This window comes from Fukomys damarensis, unplaced genomic scaffold, assembly GCF_012274545.1.
Source record: "Fukomys damarensis isolate Sample0158 unplaced genomic scaffold, DMR_v1.0_HiC HiC_scaffold_19, whole genome shotgun sequence".
NCBI lineage: Eukaryota > Metazoa > Chordata > Mammalia > Rodentia > Bathyergidae > Fukomys > Fukomys damarensis.
This window is the reverse complement of record NW_022900931.1, coordinates 33,874,511-33,897,323: the sequence shown is the minus strand read 5'-3', so window position 1 is coordinate 33,897,323 and position 22,813 is coordinate 33,874,511. Positions and strand designations below refer to the sequence as shown.

Below are 22,813 nucleotides of genomic sequence, written 5' to 3'. Positions count from 1 at the left end.
GACTACTAGAGGGAAAAAGGAAACACATTCCTTCAAGTTGGCACACAACTAGAACTGAGTTTCAGTGCCTTGGGAAGGAGTGGGGAGACAACTTGCTTTCCCAAGCATGAGCAGAGCAGCCTAATCCATGTGGACTCTGCCAAATGGACACCACCTTGGGGATGTCTGGGCAGCAGCAGAGAGACCCTGGGCCTCCTACTTCAAAGCCAAACACAGCTCAGCCTCTGCTGACTGCAAATGTGACCAAGAGGGAGGGAGCGAGGAGAGCCTCTCAGTAATGAAGTCAGAAAACTTGCCTGTAATGCTCAGCAGTGAAACCAGCTCTCAAGAGGAGTGGATTTCAAAGCAAAGCACCAAGGGGCTCAGACACTCAACCTGGAGGTGGTCAACACGGAGCTCTCCCGCTCCTCCCGCCAGGAGAGCGTCCAAATCAGATGTTGCATCCAGACTTTGCTTTCTCTGTGGCCAGGTGCTTTCTCCCTCCCCAGCTACCTTCTCTCTTTATCTCTTCGTCCTCTGCACCTTTCTCCCTCTCTCCCGCCCTCCTCTCTTTACCTCTCCGGCACAGCCACCCATCCACTTGGGAGAGGCCTGGGCTACGCGGCCCATTGTGTTCTCCTGGCCTCTGGCAAAGGTGTCACTCACAGTGCTCGGAGACTGACCACAGCAAAGACGGAGAGCCCGCGGCAAGGAGGAGCAGGCATGTCAAGGGCCGTGCGAGGGCTCCCGCCCACACCCTCAGGGTTTCCCTAGTGCACCAGTCTAAGGGGCAGAACCTCTCTGCCTCCACCCACCCCTGCCCCACTTCCCACAACCCCGTTCAGTGCTGGTACACTTTTCCCGTTTGTGCTCTCCCTTGTCTATTCTCTGTAATAACGTTTTTATATTTGGGGATGGAACCTCAGGGCCTTCTACTACTGAGCTGCACCCCCAGCCCTTTTAATTTTTTGATTTTGAGACAGGGTCTTGTTACATTGTCCAGGGGGGACTTGAACTTGTGATTTTCCTGACTCGGTCTCCCATGTTCTGGGATCACAGGTGTGCACCACCCTGCCTGGCCGGACAGTGAATGTTTAAAAGTGCAATGAAGATTTCTTCATTCTCCTGTGTTCTCAGTATGGGGCTCAAGGAGTCTAAAAAGCCTGATAATTCCAAGATTATATTTTTCTCATCCTCGAGTTTTTGATAACAATAGTTTGAAGCGAGATCAAACTCTTTCACGCTGTATTTTACAACAGTTCCAAAGTGAGTGGCCCATCCTTTCTCACATACAGGAAGGGACCTTACCCTTAGAGGACCGGGTCCACAGACAAACCGTCAACCCGTGGGATGGTCTTGCAGGCTCTGTTTCAGACAGAGCTGAGTCCTCGCTGGCCTGCCTCCTGTGGCAGCGTCCTGCCTGTCCTTCCAACCAGTGGCCGTCGCCCATCCTCTGCAGCTCCACCTCGGCCGGCCGTGACGAGACTGGGCTGTGATCTGGTGTTTGCTGTCCGGGCGCCTCCACAGCTCCCAGCCAGGCCTGTGATGAATCTATCTCCACATCCCACCCCAGCATCTGACGTGTATTAGGCTCAGGGAAGTAGGTTAAGTGAGAGCCTGCGAGTCACGGCCCTCTGTTCTCCAGGCTCAATGTCCTGAAGCCTTCGAAGCCTTCAATGCTACAGAAATGAGGGTCCGTGGGAGATGACAATCACAAGAGCAGAGGGAGTAAAATGTTTTCCCATCTGGCCCAAAGCCGCGTGATTTAGGGTGCAGAAGGGACGTATGTGAACCACTCCCTCCCCGCCTCTGCCTCGTGGTGCCCTCTGTACCCAGGGTCTCTGCATCCAGTGCCGCGGGTTATCGGTGGACACAGCAGGGAGCTGCTCCCGCCACCCGGTAAAAGGCAGGATTTGTGCGCCTCGCTGCTGCATCTCCAGCGCCCACTCTTTGGAACCAGAATGCTTTGAGGGGATTAGCCGCCCTTCCCTGGAGCAGGACGGGGTCACCGGGCCCCAAAGGAAGCTGGAATACGGCCAAGCAGGTCTTGTGTCCAAGCATGCTGAACTAGACGGAGAGAGGCTAGCGTGACAGGACTGTCCAGCGGACGGTGGCCAGGCTGTGGAGCTGCATAGAGCAGGTGTGGGGGAGAACTGACCAGCCGTGATCCCTGGGACAGAAAGAGGAAGGCTAACCTACTGGACAGAAACTTCCTCTGTTACACAGAGCGACTGGAGATGAACATCAGCTTTACAGGCACAACAGAGCCCCCAACTCCAGAGGCCGTCCCCAGTGAGAGCTTCTGGCTTGAGTCGGGTCCCCTGGAGCATTCCCCAGAGGGGACAGAAATGCTGTTCAGTGCACACGTATTGTATCCGAGCGGCTCGTGGGCTGAATCTCAGTGAGATCTAATAATGGACACAATGGGGTGTTTTAGTCTCCTCTGAGTCTGGTTCGTATGAACCCTTTCCACGGGGATCATCTGAGAAAGTGAGTAAACAGATTTAACATAGTTTCTAAAGTTTTAAAGCCCCGGTCCAGGCTGTGGCTCAGGGCGGCCCCACGCTGCAGACCTCGGGTAGGGGACAATTGCTGCCTCCACTGCCGGAGCAGCCAGTGCTGCTGCTGGGATGAACACTCCTTGGAGGGTGCGGGAAGCACCCGCTGTAATGCCCTAGGCCTGGGCCAGGGGCTCAGAGACTGTGCTGAGCTCTGCCGAGATGCTGGGCACCGTGGTCCGTCTCTGGGACATGAGTGCTCCATTAAGAGTCAGCTGCCAACTGTTCAAAGGGACAGGAACATCCCAGGGTCATGCTTTGTCTCAGAAAACATGCAGATTAGCCAGTCTGTGGTCCAGGGCCAATTAAGCTGTGTACACAGGCAAATCAACATCGTCACTTAGACGGTGGACAATGCGGAAGACTGAGGACGCTATCATTCCTGTACATACTGCGCAGCGTTTCTTCGAGGCAGAGGCCAGGCCATGTCCGTCCGCATCCATGTGCGAGGCGGAACCTCCTGGGGTCTTTCTCAGTTTCATTATCACCAAAGAGTCACTGTGTTTCTCTGTGGGTTTTGCAGCCATGAGCTTAATTTTGGGCAATGCTCATTAACCGATCTCCTTGAGGTTGTGGGAGGGAAGGCAGAACTTGTCAGCACAAAAACAGTTTGGTCCCTGAGACCCCACCCTGCATCTTGAGTGGAGAAATCCATTCCTTGGAACCGGTGCTGCTTCGCCGAGCCAAGCCCATTGTGTTAGACTTCAACACACTCTGTCGTGTTTCCCAGGAGCTTAAAGATGTATTTTGCAAACCCCAATCCCCCAAAGAAGTGCTCTGTCGGGATGAAGCCCCATTCAGTGTGTGTGTCTTAATTATACCCTCGGTAGGAAAACTGATTTCTCCTTCGGATGATGGAAAACAGAGAAATGAGTGAAGACAAAAGAGTCAGTTTAACAAGTGTCTGCACCGGCGAAGTGAGGAACGCCCCAGGTGCGTGGACAGGAGAAGGCGGTGCTGTGGCCCAGCCACTCCCGCTGGGACCTCAGGGAGACAGGCTCACTGAGTGGAAGTAACAGTGCTGCTCTCCAAAAGCCGCAGCGGCTGACCTGGTCTCCGTCCCAGTGCAGAGGGAGGAGGAGGAGCTCGGTGCCAGACCCCGGCGTAGCTGCTCGGCTGCTTTGCTCATATTCCGCAGCATGGAGAGGGACGGCCCAGGACTGGAGGCTCACGGGGAGGCCGCAAGCCCGGAGCTTCCTCTGAACACGGCCATCCTCATGCCACCCTCACCAGCCCGGGAATCTTCAGTCTCTGTCAGCCCTGCAGGCACTGCGGCACCTCTGTCCCGGGCCTGCCTCCCTCTGCAGGGTACACACTCTGTCTCTCCTCTTTGCTTATGTTGTTCTCATCAAAACACCAAGGCAGACCGCTAGTGGTGCCCCTCTCCCCAGTGCCCATGTCCTGAACCGTAGCTTCATCCCACAAACTCCTGCACACACAGACCCTGGCCTCAAATTTACCATCTGCAGGGCCAGCAACCAGCTTTCCTGGAGAACTCTCTCCATCTCGGGCATTGTTACAGGCGCTGAAGGTGAAAGGATGGCAATGGCTCAGCGCCCATACGACAGTCCTGGGCTGGTGACTGGCTCAGAAAAGATACCGGAGAGCGTAGTCTTGTGCACTGTCTGCCACGGCGGGACTCAGCAAGAAGGCGGCCGTCGGCCAGCCAGGGAGGAGGCCCTGACCAGGCCCTAAAAACGCTTGCGCCTTGAACTTCCCAGCCCCCAGAACGAGAGCTATGAATCCCCCACCATATGGGATTTTGTTCTAGCAGCCTAAGGACTCAGCCAACCACCATTACTTAGTTTTTAAATTGCTTATCCCAGAAACTGAAGAAATGATCAGTTAACATGCACCTCCTATGTACCAATGCCTTCCTCAAAGCTAAGACTTCAGGGACATAATAATTGTCTTTTACAAACCCAAAGCGACTCTATATACACATTAGTGTAGTCTGAAATCTCAGAGATATAAAGGCCTAGGGCAGACTTCTCAAAACGATTAACATCAGCTTTGGTCCTGGCAGAAAAGCCTTCAATCAAGCTGCAAGAGGCAAGGCCTCTGATCAGAATTGCAGCTGAGAATTTAGGGAGCCGGGATGAATAACACAGGGCCTATGTCCAACGTCTACTCATGTAGGAACCCCCTGAAATGGCTTGCCACATCGTGCGTGTGTGTGTGTGTGTGTGTGTGTGTGTGTGTGTGTGTGAGAGAGAGAGAGAGAGAGAGAGGTTTACCAGGATACAGGGTCTCTGCCTTTCATGTGATTGTCAAAAGGTCTGTAACCCATTTCCTCCACAAAAGGAAGAAAGTGACACAGGAGGTGGTCGACAACACTTTGAAAGTGAAAGTACTACACACAGGAGTCTGCCTCTGCCCTTTACCTGTTTCCATAAATGGGAGCCCTCAGGGCCAGGTATATCACAGTGGATAAAATTCTCCTGTGATAACAGCAAGAATCTACAGGAGCTGTCACCCCCCCCCCGTTAAACTACCAAAGCTGCCCAGTGAATGTCAAGGCAGAAAGGCCATTTGCTTGCCAGCTAACGAGGTAAAATCGATATGGGACAGGGGTTTGTGACCAGTGTTCTCAGAGGAGAAACTTTCTCACAATCCCTGCAATTTTTCTTTGTGTTCAGGGGTGGGTTCTGTTTGCCCGAAGACACTGCCTTCCCTGGGGATGATGAGGAAGGGTATTCACAATTTCTAGCCACCACAGCAGCTGGTCTGCACAACAGCCCCCTCAAAGTGCACCGCATGATAAGGATTTGAAAGTCTAACTGCAGAAAGAAATTGCAAGTAAAAAACAGCTTCAGGCAAAACAAAATGAATGATTTTGAAACATGTGCAACAAACCAATGGCCTAGGACTCTGTTTCCTGGGTTATGGAGATAAGGAATTGGTGAAAAAATGAGGAATCCAAGAGAGAAAAAACTCAATTTTGATTTTCATTATATTTTGCCTAGTTATGACTTATTTTAGAAATGTCCTAGTATTTTCACTGTAGTTTATCTTCCTGCAAGAGCTGAGATGAGACATAAATAGGTATGAAGGAAACGCAAACCAAAACCAAAATGAACTATCAATTCCCACCCAGGATGGGAATTATCAAACGTTGGAAAATGTGCGCTTTGGCGTGTATGTAGACAAACTGGAGGCCTGTGCATTACTACTGGGGATGTGACTTTAAGCTGTTGCTATAGAAACTGCGCAGTTCCTCCAAAGTTAAGCACAGAATTATCATCTGACCCAGCAATGCTGCTCCGAGATTTACATCACCCAAAGAGCTGAAAGCAGAGCTTCCGAGAGATATCTGCACACTCGTGTTCACAACAGCATTATTCACAATCGTGGTGAAACAAACTGCCACGAGATAGAAGCAGGACAAAGGCCCAGGGAGGGGTGAAGGGGTAAACCAAGTGCGGCTCACACATGTGGGGAGACACAGATTCGCCCGGGAAGGGAGGCGATTCCGACACAGAAACCCCTGGAGGACACGGTGCTAAGTGAGGCCAGGGAGCCACATGAGGAAAACTACTGTGCGAGTCCACTTAAGGGAGGCGCCTCGGGTCGTCAGCAGCAAGGGACAAAGCGGACGGAGGTGAGCAGGAGCACAGAGGGGAGGGGAGTCTTGGTGAACAGGTACAAAGTTTCAGTTGGAGACGCTAGAGGCCTCAGAAACGACTAGTGGCTACACTGGTGCATCACCAGGAATATGCTTACTGCCACTGCAGGGTACCTTTCTGTGAGTGAAACCATAAATTCTGTGTTACGTCTATTTTGCCACAACAAAGGCGGGTACGGAGAAGCCAAGGCGCAAGCACTACTTACAAGATGTAGGCAATCACCCCAATGGACCAGCAGTCAACAGCTTTACTGTAAGGTTTCTGGGCAAGAACTTCCGGAGCTGCAGAGAGAAAGAAGAGACACAAACTTGAGACTGGAGACTCGTATCAGCATTTCCGGTTTGTTGTTTTCTTTTTTTCCTGTCTGCTACTCAGACTAAACTGACCACAGGGCTGGTGGCAGAGCACACACTTAGCACGCACAGGGTGCTGGGCTTAATCTCCAGCACCAAAATCATCACAACAACTGTCATTCAGAACTCTGGTAGAGAGATATGACCCATCTTATTGGTTGCATTTTCTAACTAGAAAGTGGGGCGTGTGTGTGTGTGTGTGTGTGTGTGTGTGTGTGATCAGTTAATCAATCAACAATTTCACAGCAGTGCTGGGTAGATGTGGCACCAGCTCAAGCAGAGTGACATGAAAAGTTATTCTTCCATTTAGGGTACAGCAAGTGACTTCAGACTTACTACTCAAAGGCACCGTTTCTGGCCCCTATGTGGGGTGTAGAGGCTTGTGGAGTGGCATGGGACTCATGGATGAATCTCAGTCCGTCAGTCTGTCTGTCTGCCTGCCTGTCCCTGCCTCGTGAAGCTGACACTTCAGCAGAGCCAAGAGCTCACACTCGAGTTTGGGACCCTGCTGTAGGCTGCTGTTTTTCATTCTCTGAGGTCTGGAATGCGTTCTTCACCAGCAGTCGCACTCTACTTACTCATCTGTGAATGCTACCAAACTCCATTCTTCGTCAGGAGTCATCCCTGCTATCCCCGCCCTCCCTGGTCCTGGGCCACAGCCCGATGTGGGACAGTCACCCTTTGCACGCAGCACGTTTTTGTACAGAGAAATACATAGGAGACAGCAAATCCTACTGACAAGAAAACTATCCTTTCCCCAAACACATATCTCCTGGAAGTGTCTTTTGTACACACTTTCCAGAACAATTGAAGGGGCAGAAGATACACAGGGTACAGACAGCTGGCACTGTGGAGATGCACTGAGCTACATGCTCCCTGGGCTTGGGATGCACTAACTCCTCGCAGCATCCTTGGGGGAGGCAGTGTTATCACGGCCATCATCACCCCAAATCAGAGCTGAGGACCCAGGCAGCGAGAGGCCAAGGAGCTTGGCAAAGTGATCTGGCTAGAAAGAGACCCTACGGCCCACTTCCTCTCCAAAGAGATCAAGCCCCTACTACCTGCCTGCTTTTGGCAGGGGCTCGTGCTGGCCATTCATTCACGCGATCCACTCTAATCCCTTCAACAGCTCTGACAATTAGCACAACCCTCTGGCAGGCAAGAAATCCAGGCTCCAGAGAAGTAATTTTCCCACATCACAGTCTGATATGGAAGAGCTGGCACAGAAACCAGAGCCATCTGACCCTAGTATTCTCTGCTAGAATACACTGCTAGAAGATGACAGCTCCTTCAGTCTGCAAGCAAAGTCTTTCACAGATAAACCAGTGGAAGTCTTCTCTTTCCTTCTGCTAAAGATACATATATTCCTGGGCAAGAATAGCAAGGTTTGACTATTCAAAGTTTCTGCTCACGAGTGAGGAGCATAATCCACTGATCACGCCCAAATCTAACCTTAGGTTCCAGTCATTAATTCCTCAATACCTCCTGACCACAACTCTAAAAAAAAAAATTTTGGCAGTGCTGGGGATGGAACCAAGGGCCCTGGGCCTCATGCATGCTAGGCAAGCACTCTACCACTGAGCTACATCCCTAGCTTGTTACTTATTTTAAGTCAGTCTTGATAAATTGCCCAGGCTGGCCTTATTGGGGCCATCCTCCTGCCTCAGCCTCCCAAGCAGCTGGGATTATAGGCATATACCACCACACCAGGCTAGAATTGTTCTTAACTAGAGCAAAAGATAGGCCTTTGCATATCCTTTCTTGGCTATGTTTGCCCTCGATCCAAGAGTAAAAAGAGAAACAGAATCAAAAAGCAAGGGCAATCGCCAATTAGACAAGCAGCCCAGACAATGGGGAACTGGCTGTTTCCCACCCCACTGCTAAGAGCATATTTCTCAGTGTCTTGTGTCTCGGGAACTGACGAAAGGAGACAAGCACACAGTAAAAGTCTTTCTGGCTTAGGAGGGATGCTCTCTCCCAGGGCTGGCGCTCCGGCCCACGCACCACACCAGAGCAGATGGTGCAAGAAGTGGCCATATCTGTGAGGGGCCTCCGGGGCCGTGCTCGTGGCTGATAGAGAGCTCATGAGAGGTAGAGGAGGGAACCAGCCGACCAGCTTCCCCTCCCTCAGGGCTGCTGCAGATGGCAGAGGCAGGCACTGGGCCATCCAATGTACCAGGTGTCCAATGGCACAGGGCATGAGCACAAAACTGAGAGCACAGACTCAGGTCGTGCACCAGCTGTCCAGGGGCCACAGATGCATGGGCAAGAAGCACAGGGGAGGCAGCTGCTGGTCCTTCCAAGAGCCGCTTCCATGGTGTTCGAGCAAAGGCTGGGCCGATGCTCTGAGCCACCATGCAGAGGGCGGGAATGAGACCTGGTCCCGTGCAAAGCTCCATCCCTCCATGCCGTGGTACTCCAGCAGCACAGCAGGTGGGAGGAAGGAGTCTTTGAGGAAGGACTGCCCCCCCCCCGCCCTTCCCATCTGTTAGGAACAGGAAGTACTGGCCACCAACGCACAGCAGGGGCATTCGCACACCAAACCTTTCACTTCCTGTTGGAAAACCCACCAACAATACTGGGCAGCTTCACAAGGTGCTGCAGAGACTAAGAAAGAAAGTGGCTGAGTTTCACACAGCTCCAAGTCTGGACGTTGCTTAAGATGTTCAGACTCTTGAAGCCACGAACTAACTACACTGACGTCATTTTTTAACTGCAAGATTCTATTTAAACGGTCACGTTTATAACACCAAATCTACATTTAAAAAACAGATTACTGGTTTGGGTTGGTAGTGTGGATGTGACGGGAAAGTTCTAAATTACTGCGTCAGTATTAGGATGACAAGACGGTGGGTGAAAACGTAGGTAATTTGTGTCAAACTCTTCGGTGTTGTGTCTACCTGGTTTCTGCGGACAACAAAATACAAGAATTTCTTAATCAACTGGAAGTTGGCAAAGCACTTGCTTTCTGATGAGGTTCTTAATTGCAATTGGAAACCAATGAAGGGGGTGACAGTGGACGTGTACCCTACAAGCAACTTTAGTCTAAAAACGCATCACATCACATCACAGCTCATAGACCAACAGCCTAAACTCTAACCTCACTGTGACCAGAGTTCCGAAACCAAGGGTCCTGTGGAACATGTTTGAAAAAGCCTACTTCAATCCCTCTCTACAACTTCTTTTCAGCTCTAAGAAATTCTTCAAAAATAAATCCATTTACAGACAATAATCAAGACCCTCTGGCAATCTGATGTGGTGACCAAACCCACAGGGACCTCTCTTCTTCTGCTGTCCTCTGGCGATGTGCATTTGGCTCTGTTGCTTCCTCAATCTGTCGTACTCCTTTGGGGGCCCTTTGGGGCCCCCTTTTCCCATTTTCTGGAGACTGGGAAGAACTAACGTTATGTTCTACCACCCAATTCCTTCAACTAGGTCCCACATTCTGTTTTGTTCACCTTCCAACAGTAACATCAAATTATGATTCATCCACTGATAACGTTAGAGCTCTCACACTCCAATCACCTTTTCCCCAGTGGTGTAGAAGTGAGGGATACCATGCTTTACTCTCATCTTTGTAGAGGTCAGTTTTTATGCTGAAAACATGCCAAATTCCTTAGTATTGCGTTATTAGTCTCACCCCACTTGGCAAGAATTCTGCTGCAGTTCAAGCATCCAATTTACAAATTTCCAGAAGACGAGTGAGTTTCCAGGTAGAAGATAATCCCTGGGGCCCGGGCCCCACACCACAGTTCTGTGTCTTCACCAGCATTGCCTAGAGATGCTGAAGGGCTTCCCCATGGAGGAGAAATGTTCTCTTCTATCTGCAGCAGAATCTGTGTGGTGTGAGGCCTGTCTACGACTCCTTGCCACTCCTCTGCCTTCTAAAAGAGGGAGGTGCTCAATCGAAAAAACTTAGCTGGAGCACCCGACAAGCAAGCAGTCCCGAAAGTGCTCCTGGCTTGGTGGAGAGGACACCAGCTCCTGGGCAAAGCAGGAGAGAACGCTTCTCTCCCTGAAGAGCTGTGACAGAGGGACTGCACTCCGAGGAGGGGGCAGACATTCTGCCTATGTGGGTGACAGGACCGAGTCCTGGGAACTGTCGCAGCTATAAAGAGAATCACCTGCTCGGGAGTACCGAAAGGGAGTGTGCAGGACAGACAGCAGGCCCAACCTTCCGACCCGGGAAAAGGTTTTCCAAATTCCATACAACACGGAGTACAATAAACTTAGCTGCCTCAAATACTTTTAAGGAACAGTGATAGGAAAGATTTTTTTTTAAAGAATGAAAGAGTGACAAATAGATTTTTAGAATGCCAGCAACTGTTTTCTGAGAAGTGCCTTAAAATCGAGATCAATCGCTAAATACATTTCCATGAACACGTGATGTCTGACAGGAGTTTGGAGGACAAAAGACAGAACTGGTCTGGGTTCTCTGCATGTGGATATCTCCATCACTCAGGCTACTCTTCTTTTAAAGTCCTTTCTCAAAAGGATTACAGAATTACGCGGTTTAGGGCCAACAGCAGAGAGTGTTTTGTACCCGATGGCTCAGAGCCTCCTCCCTGCACAGGCCTTGGGTGCTCTTCGCTCAGCTTTCTCCTTGCTCGTCCTGTTGGACTCTTTCTTAGTTTACACCAGCAAATTAAACTTCACTTCCGTATGAACCATGCGGTCTCAGCAGGCAGAGCACCCACAAGCCATTCCAGATCTCCATGGATAGGAGTGGTCCTCCTAGGTGCTCAGAATTTAGAATAACTGGATGTACTGACGTGACACTTACTACCAACCCATGCATGGAAAATTTCACTTGGTGGGCAAAGTCTTTTATAAACCAAGAAACTTGCTATGATTTAGAGAAAGCATTCCTGGTAAAGGGAAGTACTCCAGAGACCCTGGGAAGAGAAAAAGAATCTCAAGAACCTTTCCTCTTGTTTTTAAAACAACTTCATTGCTGATTTTCATTTCAGAAGGGGAGGGAAGAAAAAGCCTTAACCAAGCGAAACAAAACCAAGAGGGCAGCAGTCCTCAGGGGGGGGGTGCTATAACCAATCTTCCTGCACTCATAAAGTAGAAAGAGAACTTCCTATTTTCCGGACAGCCTGAGGACGTGCCAAAGAGGGTGAAGGCACTGGGAAGACCACCCCCCATCACTGAGTCATATTCGAGGTGACCTGGTCTTCTCTGCGGCCATTTGTTCTACCCTTCTCAGTACTTCGAAGATGACCAGCTCTGTGGGGAAAGGATGGCAACACAACCAGAACACAACAGCCCGATCACTGCCAGAAGACCACAGTTGACGGTCCAGAACCAACAGGACCTGGACAGCATTTCTCCCTTTATTCCGTGTATTACAGTGTGTTAGCTTTTTGTGGCTGTGAAAAATACCTAAAACTTCCAATTTAAAGGAGGAAAGGATTTTTTTGGCTCATTGTTTCAGAAGTTTCAGTCCATGGTCCACTGGTTCCACTGACTGAGGCCTATAATGAGACAAAGGCAGTGATGGAGGAAAGCTGTTCCCTTAACTCACGGTAGCAAAGAAGCAGAGAGAGACAGAAAGGGCCCACGAGGAAGGGGCTGGAGTCTGGAGAGAACTAAAGTTATGCCTCCACCATCCAATTCCTTCAGCTTGGTCCCATGTTCTGTTTTCATCACCTTCCAACAGGACCATCAAATAACGATTCATCTTATCAAAGGATTACTCCACTGATAACGTCAGGGCTCACACACTCCAATCACCTTCCCAAAGCCTCACCTCTGAGCACATGAGACTTCCCCACCTTACCCACAGCATCAGTCGTTTAACCCACAGTACTGAGTGCCTCCCGCGGCTGGGCCCCACTGGTTTGACGGGGTAAATGAGCTGACCCTGGCCCCTGCCCAGGGGAAAGGATGCTCCTTTTCTTCTGGGTGTTGAGCTCAGACATAAGCCACAAAGAAGCCAGGCACCCTCTGTAGCTGCCTTTCTAACAAACAAAGACAGTGAGGCCGAAACTGGAAAGATCTCAATTTAAGAGCTGAGTCAGAAGACCGAATTGTAGGTCGGGCTCAGGCTGGTACATCTCGGGGGACTCAGTACCCATCCACGCGCCAAGCTGCTGTCCACAGGGGCACCTGCCATTCTGCTCTACTGTGACCCCTTTGTGGCATAGGATTTGAGCTAATGTTAGAGCTGCATCTGATCCCCCATGACATACGTGTGGTCAGAGCTAGATAGCTGGATCACAGATGATCTTCCGGGCCTTCAGGAAGAGGTGAGAAGAAATGCAGCTCCCTCACTGCTGGACGATGGAAAACAACCCATGCCAGCCACTGCAGAGTTCCAAAGACGTAGTGACACTACATGTCACAGAGGTGGTGAGATTTAAAACTGTGGGACAGGAGGTACTGGCCTGAGCCAAGATAGCAAATAAAATCTAGGGATCAAGGAGAACAAAGTCAGCTTTTGTGCTGTTCAAACCTCCCAGGTATATTTGAGGGGAGAATTTGGTCTCGGCAAGAATTCCCCTGCAGCAGGAACACGGAGTTGAAATGCGCCTAGCAGGTGTGTTTCCTGGTAAGAGGAATGTGAGCAGCAGGAACATCAGAAAGGAAAAAGAATCACATCACGAGGGGCTTTCCTGAGAATACCTTATGAACAGGGTACTGCAGTCTGGACCTGGGCAAGTCCAGTACCGCCGAAGCCCAGTCGTTCCCTGTCCGTGGTGTGGCTTCCACCCAAGTCTCAGGAGGAGACCTCTTCCCTAGCTCTTTCTTATTCTTCACTCAGAATGGTAATTTACTAAAAATATATTACTCAAGAGCAGCTCACTCTGATTTTCCCAATAGCCTCTTGAGTTTTACCACAGGCATGAAAAGTCCCCATTAGAGCACCGTCTTGGTTTGTAATTACACTCTTCTCTGAGCTGGGATTGCTGTTCAAACACTACCAAAGCCAAGACGCCACTGTGGGGAGGAGTGAGGCCAAGGAATGGGAAGGGAGTGGAAAACGGAGGGTGAGAAAGACTTGGAATTCAGTGGGATGGCAGAAGTCAATGTCTGAGAAGGCGCTTCCTGGCAGTGGGGCACACAATGCCTGCTACACGATCCCCGAGGGTTGTCCCAAGTGTTTGGCCTCCCATCCTATCTGGTTCGTGATCATGATAGGAGGGCCAGCTGCTATGTACCTCAGTCATCCTTTCCTTTGAAATCTGACAAGAAGCAACATTTCAAAATTAAGAAGGCTGCCACAGTCATTCCAATGTTTTGGGTCTTAATTTTTACAAAGAAAAAAAAATTGAGTAAGCTATAAAAGGCCGCTTTCTCTCTTTTCTACCATGACAAAATGATACCAGTTCAGAAACTGTAAGCTTTTTCCCAGTGCTTAGAGGAGATTCACGCAGAATTTCCAGAAGATGAAAAATTATTTAAGAATACTTGGTTAACGGGCTGTGGATTTTGCTCAGTGGTGCCGCTGCCTGCCTCACAAGCGCAAGGACCTGAGTTCAATTCCCGGGAGAAAAAAAAGAAAATTTGAAAGAATACGTGGTTAAGAGTGATTGGGAGGGGTGAGGAGGATTCAGGGCAGGGGCATAGCTCAAGGCTTGCCTGGGACGTGTGAGGCCTTGGGTTCCAACCCAAGCAGCCCCCTCAAAACATGATTTAGTGGGGCTGCACATGTTGGGTGGGGGTCCTCAAAGGCATGGCCGGGTTTACTTTGTCCACGTGATAATAATGAGGTTTTGTCTCCATCCACGTTCGCTATGTCAGAACTAATAAAAGGAACAGACTCTGCAAGTGTCCCATGCAGGGGCTCTGTCCTCTCCAAAAAGGGGTTCTGGTTGCAGCGCAGGTTGTGAAATGCTCACTGTGGGCTGCCCCTGCGCGGCTCACTGAAAAAGAAGGAGAGAGAAAATTCTTCTTTGGCTCTTCCACCCACATGTCTGCCCTGTAAGGCGATTTTTCGGTTACATAAAATCCTGTTCAACGTGAACATTCCGAGAGGATGGGAACAGTGATGTAAGACTTACAGAAAGGCTCTAAAACATGGTATTTCATGCAGAAACAAATAAAAACCAAGCTCTGCAGGCAAAACTACCACACTGAAGGGGGAAGATTAAAGATTTGGGAGCAGAGGAGATATGAGGACAGAGGAAAAGAACTGACATTATCCAGGCTGCTGAAGAGGACGGAAATGGGCAGCGCCCCCCAACTGAATCCCACGTCTGCGTCTCTGTTCTGAGTGAAGATACGATCTTTTTCCTCTTAGTCACACTGGTATTTATATACTTAAAGAATAGGAGATCAAATATCTATAGAACAGATTTAGAACTAGGAAAAATCATAATGGGCTCTTAGTTCACAAAGTTTATCTCGCGGACAAGAAACTGAGAACTTGAGATTAAGTGACGGGACCAGAGCTCTCGTACAGAACCAACGGTGGCATTCAGGGGCTGAATTCGGGCCCCTGCTGTGACCGCTGCCACCTACAACTAGGCCACCCCGAGAACAAGAACAGGGCTCCTCATCCCAACGGCGAGCTGGCTGGAACCTCTGGTTTCGAAGATCTCATCCTAACCTCAAGCTTACATCAAGTTCTGAAATCACAATGATTCCGGAGTTGCGGACATCCCTCTAACCCGCAGAAAACACTCTGAGACCACTAAGCGGCTGTGTTCCATCTCTGCTGAGAGACGAGCAGGAGGAAGCATCCGAACTACTTCAGGCAAGCTAAGCAGAGCTCGACCGAAGGCGGTTGCCACGGCAGGGCAGGCAGGCAGCACTGCAGGTGAGCTCCGGAGGGACGGTCAGAGGACTCTTTCCCCACCGGCTCCCTTAACATAACAACCAATCACCAGCTAAAGCAGTTCTGCTGAGGACCAGAACGGTGGACCCAGTGAAGTCCATCACGAAACAGCTGCACTGAGCTCCAGCTGAAACAGGCTGGGAGATGAATGTCACTCAGCAAGGCTCGGTGAAAGCCCATCTCTCCCTTTGCTGGAAAATATCACAGAGCAGTTATAGCTTCCACCACCAGCTCCCTCTCCCTGTCTAAAGCGGAGTTCAGAATCCCTGAAACCACCCTGGGAGGGAGAGAACGCCGAGCCCTCATCTTGGGAGACATTTTGCTGCTTGATCTGTAGACAAAGGTTTGAGTTCTCTTGCAATGCTTTTAATTCTCCTTCTGCAACCAGGAGGACTGATTCTGGTCACAGACTCTGAGTAATCACAAACATCAGTGTGCAAACGGCATCATTAAGGAAAAAACTAACAAGCTGTTCTCGACCAAATGGGAGTGTGTTTGTCGCCTCTGGTCTTCTATCAATTACCCGCTTGAAATGGATGCTTTCTGTCCCTTACTTCTGATGCTGAGTGATTCAAGAGAGCCCATTTCGATATTTTAATTAATGCAATCGAGCGGGCAGAGTAAGCAATGTACTACATTTCTTAGCTCTGGCTTTTGCCTCTTATTGGTGACAAGGGAATGTGTTGACTGGCTCAATTAAATGGGCTCCAAATCCAAATCAATGTCATCCTGGCAGCCACTCTGTGACCCTGAGGGCTCCTCTCTTCCCCTCAGTTATTAGCAAGTATTTATTGACACCCACCTCTTCTCTGAGCCAATGTATCCGCTCACTTCTGCAGATGCTACAAGAGGCAGATCATGGCTCAGGGCCTGGGCGCCTGGGCTCCCCTGCATGCTGCATCTGTAACTCTCCTTATCTTTGTCTGAGCTCTGCCCCTCCTTCATTCCTACTCCTTCCGAGAGTGTCCCGCTGGCCACTCCAGTCACTGACGATTCCTCTCCTCTCTGTACTTTAAGTCAAGTTGCTTCTGAAAGGCATCAGCTATGTCATATATGAAACGGGCAACCGTACATCGTACAGGGAACCTCTCGGTCCTACCTCTGGGTGCTGACAGCACCAAGCCCTCTAAGCTGCCTGCAGTTCAGACTCGATGGTGCAGCTGGAGAGAGCTCTACAGTGCCCGGGAGTGCAGCGGCGCTCTCTCTGGGGCCACAGACCCTAAGAGAGGGTGACGTCCAAGAAGCCACTATGTAGCATGGAGTTCAAAGTGGTTAGACTTCCGTTTTCCTCTCCTAAGACACCATATGCTGGGGTACCTGGAGAAAACAACCTCTTTTCATTGTCTCTCCATCATTAGACAGCTCCTTTAAATTGAAGCCTTCAAAGACGTAATTGTCAAAAACAGTGCACAAACCTTGAAAAAAAGCGAAGTAAAAACTGGATGCTGGCGAAATTAACTATTTGGCTAGTCATTCCGATAACTGTAATGATAAGCGATAGATCGGATCACACGTGGAAAACAACGCTTCCTCCTACAGCTGTAAGGCTGCAGACTGCCGTGAGGGAAAGGGCGGTCTGAGTCACGCTAATCCACACATTTACTTCTAAACCTGAAGACATTACGCCAGGTCAGGCGCAGCCAGGGTGCTGAAGACTCCGTGCACCAGAGGCTGCGCTGTGGCCTTCCGCGGAAAATACGTCTGCTGCGTACACTTCGGTCGCGCTGAGTTACGGTGCTGGAGGCCGCGCAGGGAGTCAGCAGGATCTATCATGCCGAAGCACACAGAAACCAGGGTAATACACTGCATGTTAACAAAAATGTCGGGCCCAGAATGTTGCGAGCCAGCAAACAAGCAAATCGAAGCCAGACTCCCTCCTCGCAAGCTTCTGGCCCTGCTCAGTGCAGGCTTTTCCGCCTCATGACATGACAGGCAACGGTGCCCTTCCGGGGCTGTAGTCAGAGAACCTGGGAAACACCTTCGACTTCTCTCTTCTCCCCAGCACGACTTTCAGTTTCCCCGAGAACCTCGATGCCGCTGCCTTGGGAACAGATTTGGAATCTCACCAACCAGGACCAAGGCCACGCTGCTATTGCTCATCGGATTGAGGCCAGCGCCTCTGACTGGCCTCCCTTCTCCCACTCCAGCCTTCCCTCCCTGCCATCTGCACCACCTCCGTCTGCACCACAGGGGACCTGTCAGAAATCGGCTTTGTATCACCTCAAGTAAATCTCGGGCCTTTACAGCACCCCCTTGTGGCTCTGGGGATCAAACCTAAGGCCTTCACACTGAGCTAAGTCCTTCGCTCCTTCTTTCGATCTTGAGTCAGGGTCTTGTTAAGTTGCCCAGGCTAGGCTCAAATTTACAACCCTCCTGTCTCAGCCTCCCAGAGGAGGTCTGTAGGCCCGCGCCACCACGCTCAGCTTCACAATGATTTCTAAATCCTGTCCGCGTCCCCCCTGCCCAGCACGTCCCTGGTCCTGCCTTCTGCTCCGACCCTTCCTCTGCTCACGCTGTCCCTTTCTGTTTTGCTCACATGCTCCTGCCTCGGGGTCTCTGTGCTGTGCTCGCTCCAGAAACTGCACAGCCAGGGCCCTCATAGCTACCAAGTCTGTACCCCAACCACCCTTACTGCGAGGGCTGCCTGATCACCCCTGGCATTCTCTTTGCTGCTTGATTTCTCTCCCTAGTACGGGACGCTAACCTTTCTCGTGTGGTCCACGGACACAGCACGTCTTAACCCTTTTCTCATCCCCTTCCCCTCCCCTCACTCCTCTGTCCATATCTCGTGACCCCATTCCCGTTTATAAAAGATCTACCTCCTTACTTTCTGTTATCTGTCGTTTATATTACAATTTGGGCTTCCCGGAGAAGAGACACCTGCGATGTTGAAGCCTGTGTGTCTGATTTACCGCACTTGACGCTGTGCTCTCAGAGTGCACACCTTTCTTTGTCCCTAGTGCTTCCTGCCGCCTGACGCACAGATGAATCCACCGGGTTATTTGTAATAGTTTATGCTCCTCCCACTCAAATGAAGATGAAAATCCCTGTCTGTTTTTTCTTCTGCTGCTGATACATCCTTCGGGCCTCAGAAAGTAGGCACCAAACAAATGATTCTCGAATGCAGCAATAATATAGCAGCTCCCATACTACTTTATTAGATCTACCTGTTCTCCCCCGTCTCTCACAACACTGGGAACATTTTAAAGGAGGAAACTATGCTTTATTCCCGTTTGTATCCAAATACCAAACACAACACAGTGCACAGGAGGAGTCCGATAAACGCACGATGAATGCACACAAAAGGAGAGAAACGGTCGCTGATACTCATGAGCCTTAAGCTTTCATAGAATTGATTACGCATCTTGCAAAGATGAAGAAGATCAATCCCCGCTTGGGGAAAACCCGCAGTGCAGCAGGGTGAGATTCAGAGAAACACGGATCCTCCTGGTCCCAGTCAGACCGTCACACTGCAGAAAAGGCCAAGGGAAGAGGAGTGAGGGGACCAGGCATTCAGAAAGCGAGGAGACGGGGCAGCCCTGGGCTGGATGGCAGAACAGAAGCTCGTCACGCGGTGTGGGAAGCAGATCGCCCCGGCTCAGGGCACAACCGCCCGGGGAGTCCCCAGAGACACCCCGTTTCTTGCGCGCGGCCCCCTCTCGGTGCAGAAGTGCGTCCTCTTCACAGCACTCAGTCCAGCAGGGGAAGGTTCTGCAAGGTACCCCGCGCTCGGAGCTGCCCTTTTGAGCAGGGTCACTTCCAACCACTGCCCCTGGACTCATCAATGCTGGACACAGTGACAAACAGGACCGGACCCTCAGCCCCTTAGGAACCCAGGGACATCAAGCCCCAAGGTGTGGTGGCCCATACCTGCAACCCCAGCACTCCGGGAGGCTGAGGCAGGAGCACTGCACGTTCGAGCACAACCTGGGCAACTTAGCAACTTAAAATAAAAAAGGGCGGAGGACACAGCTCAGTGTGAAAGCTCAGGATACGATCTTCATGCTTCATGCAAATAGGAAATAGAAAAAGGAAAGAAAAGAAATTTAAGAAACCGCCCGTCTCCTCCTGGTCCTCGCTGCCCAGTCCTTGTGGTTTGTCACTGTATTTAATGTCCCCAGTTTCGTTTCCTCAGAGCACTTATGATCTGAAAAGGCCCCACTCACTGACTGGTTCCTCTGTTGCGGTCTTTTGGTCCAACCAGAGCTCCTCTAGGGCCAGGGCTGCGCCTGTCTCATGTGCTGTCTTACCTCGTGTCCAGGACAGCGCCGGAGACAGCAGGCACTTCCTCTACACCTGCTGAGGGCAGGGACACCCGGGAAACTCCTGCTGAGGCTTAGGTAAGTGTCCCAAGGCTCAGTCCCAGCCCTCAGGGCCACTGGAGGTTGGGGGCACACTGTAGAGCCGCAGCCTAGCAGACAGTCTTCTGGTCACTGGGCCACACCCTTGTGGGGTGTCAGAACCCGGCCCCTTTCCCTTCCTCCCCCTTGCATGCCACAGCCTCGAGGTGAATGGTTCTGTGATGTGCTCTCACCACAATGCACTCCCTCACCACAGGCCCCACAGCAATGGGGTCAACTGACCATGGACTGAAACTTCGAAAACGGTGAGCCAAAATGAACCTTTCTTCTCTGTAAGCTATGACCCCTGGTTATTTGTTACAGTAATAGAAAGCCAACTAACACAGTTCTCAGACAGCAGATGACAAACCTCAGTATCCACGTGTTCAGATCCGTCAGTACCTTCTCTATGCAGCGTAAAGAATCTGGGGTTCAGATTTTAGGAAAAGCTTTATCAATTCTTAGCTCTGTCAGGTCAGATCAGGTTCAGCTGAATCAAAAAAATGACTGTCACGGTTTGAGGCAGTTACCTCACAGCAGTATTTTCCCCCACCCGCCTCTATCTCGACACTTTCAATGTTTTATTGTGTCTGAATCTTATTATAATCTCAGAGCTGCACTGTAAATCATTCAGAAGCAGATACACACAATATTTCTTGTATTAGAATCTGGGGATTCATCCAAATGAACTCTCAACCTCCAGTCAGGGCCACAACCAAATCAAACAAGATTTCTGCCCAATCGTTAAAAGGTTTCTGGGGAAATCACTTCCCTGCTAACTTGTTCCAGGGCCTCTCAATATTTTTATTCTTCCCTCAAGAGAAATGAAGGCAGCGGTGATCATGCGCCAGGATCAAATGCTTGAGAAAACTGATGGAATCGTCTTGATACACACAACACACACCCACACACCCACACACCCACACCCCCCCACACCCCACACACACACGCCCATGCAGGTGCACGGTTCTTACCAACATAGCCCGGGGTCCCACAGGCTGTGGACATCACATCTCCTTTGCCTTCCATTTTTGACAATCCGAAGTCACTGATCATTATTTTGGACTCCTCGTCTTGACTGTAGTATAATAGGTTTTCAGGCTACCAAAAAAAAAAAGGCAAAAAATTCACAAATGACATTTAATGCTGTTAATCAGGGGACACTCACCCAATCACAAAGCCGCTCCCACACGACACCCTGGGTCACGACACAGAGGCTGCGTCCACCCAGCAGTGTCTAAAGGTACAGCGTCCTCTCCAGCATCTGGCCCAGGAGGCTTCGGCCACGTTGGATCCTTTCCTTTACTAAGACTTTGTCTACTTGCAAAGATGAACCATGTTCTGAGGCCATGTTTTTCGGACTTGCTTTTACTTCAAGTACTTATTCCATCCTTCCTCAGAGGGAGGGGACCCCCAGGACATAAGATCTCTCCTGCAGGTGCACATCTGCTTCTTTTCATTAGTGACTCTGCCAGCTATCTCTGCCCTCAGCGACGTGCCCTGGTGTCGTGGGGCCTGAGGTCACAGACACCTGTCCCCTGTTCCCCGGGAAGCAAAGGATGGTATCTCATCTCGGAACAAGTCCCGAGGGGGAAGACGCAGCACTTCCCAGCCACGCGTCCTCAGGACTTCAAGGTTCTGTTTGTCTTTCTGTAACACGTGGGTTGCCACGGTTTCTTGTTTGCTCCCCTGATCACAGGACAGAGCTCAGGCAGAGGTGACACACAGCAAATGTCTTCTGTTTCTTGTCACGCGCATGTTCCCATCTTTGCTGATTATGTGGGAGAGATACGGGGGAAACAGACCTGGGGGACGGGGAGGCAGTGAAACACCCCCTGTCCCGCACTTTATGTAAAACAGGGGGACCTCGCTGTTCCAGGCTTTTGGAGACCGATGTGCTATGGCGTGAGCCCGGCCCCCTCTGGCTGAGGAGAGGGTGCGCCTGTGCTCACGATGCAGACCCCGAGGGAGACCCCACCGAGAGCAGTCACCTCTGTCATCCAGAATCAGGACCCCAGCTCTCGTGTACACTGAGCCTTAAGGGAAATGCAGCATGAAGGATCCAACATGGGAGCTCCTCCTCCTCCAACCCTTCCCACCAGCTCTCTTCCCCAGCCCAAGGGTGAAGCGATGTTTTCTCCTGGCAGGGGCTTGTGGTGAGGAGGTCACTGTTCAGAACTGTTCTACATAGAGTGATCAGACTTGTTTACAAAAGTGTTTCTTGGCCTTGGCGTGACAGAATCACCTGCGAGGCTATAAGATGGTGGACAGTACCACCCACCACCCACTGGTGTATCTGAGGCCTGGATTCTGATGGGCAGCCATTGCTGGGAAGGAATTCTGAGGCCTGCCCAGGACTCCATCCTGGGCTGAACTGTAGTTAGGGTCCTCTCGGCTTTCTTCTTGACAGAGCTCCGATCTGGGTCTCCTACAGGCCTCTTACCCAACCAGGCCGGAACGGCGTCCTCATCTTAGCAACAATCTTAGTAAATCAGTATAGAGATAACCTCCACCCCCGAAACCCGGCCAAGTTCTTCATCTTCTACTGTTGACGTCATGAAGAGTAAAGTTATTCGGGCACCTTTTGCAGAGAGGAAGTACCACAGCGAGGGGCTCTGCAGTAGGACAGAGGGATCGATCAATTCAGATACCACAAGGACGAGTGAAGATTTGCAGCCAAGCAGCAGAGTGGGGATCCGTGGGTGAAAAATCACTGTGAGGAAATCTCAGGCGTGAGGGGTTTCTGGCTAAACCAGGTTGGTAGAACTTGTGGCTCAGGCGGCTCAGGGGACAGGATCCCGAGGGAGGGGCCGAGAACCTTGAATTTCACAGGTGTGGCTGACTGAGGGAGGTTTTGCTCCATTAAGGTCAGAGCCCAGGTCAGGGCCTGGTGGAACCAGGACTCAGAGCAGCTTGAATCCTGCTGGGCCCAACTCAGGTTTGGTCAAGGACGGAGTCTGGCTATTTCCCATAGTTCTCCACACATGTGGGCCCCTGAGCATCCCACTTGCCTCGGAGCTCTAAAATTCCAATGCTCAGGCCCACCTCACTCTTTGTCTGCATCCAAGTTCTTGGCCGCCTTTAGGGAGAGTCCCACTACATCCTTAACAAGAATCCTCCAACACTTATAGCTCCTCTCTCTCTCTTTTTTTTTTTTTTTTTTTTTTTTTTT

General features: G+C 50.7%; 1 protein-coding gene across 10 annotated transcripts in view; it reads right to left on the bottom strand.

The window, feature by feature from the left end:
• The window catches only part of Camk1d (calcium/calmodulin dependent protein kinase ID), a 308,572-nt gene that overhangs the window by 25,982 nt on the left and 259,777 nt on the right, over positions 1-22,813 (bottom strand). For all 10 annotated transcript variants that reach the window (XM_033765641.1, XM_010621303.1, XM_010621306.1 and 7 more), the window contains 2 exons: positions 20,616-20,742; positions 6,369-6,444 (listed from right to left, as the gene is read on the bottom strand). In XM_033765641.1, the coding sequence (XP_033621532.1) occupies positions 6,369-6,444; positions 20,616-20,742 (203 nt within the window). The remainder of the gene's footprint in view (positions 1-6,368; positions 6,445-20,615; positions 20,743-22,813) is intronic.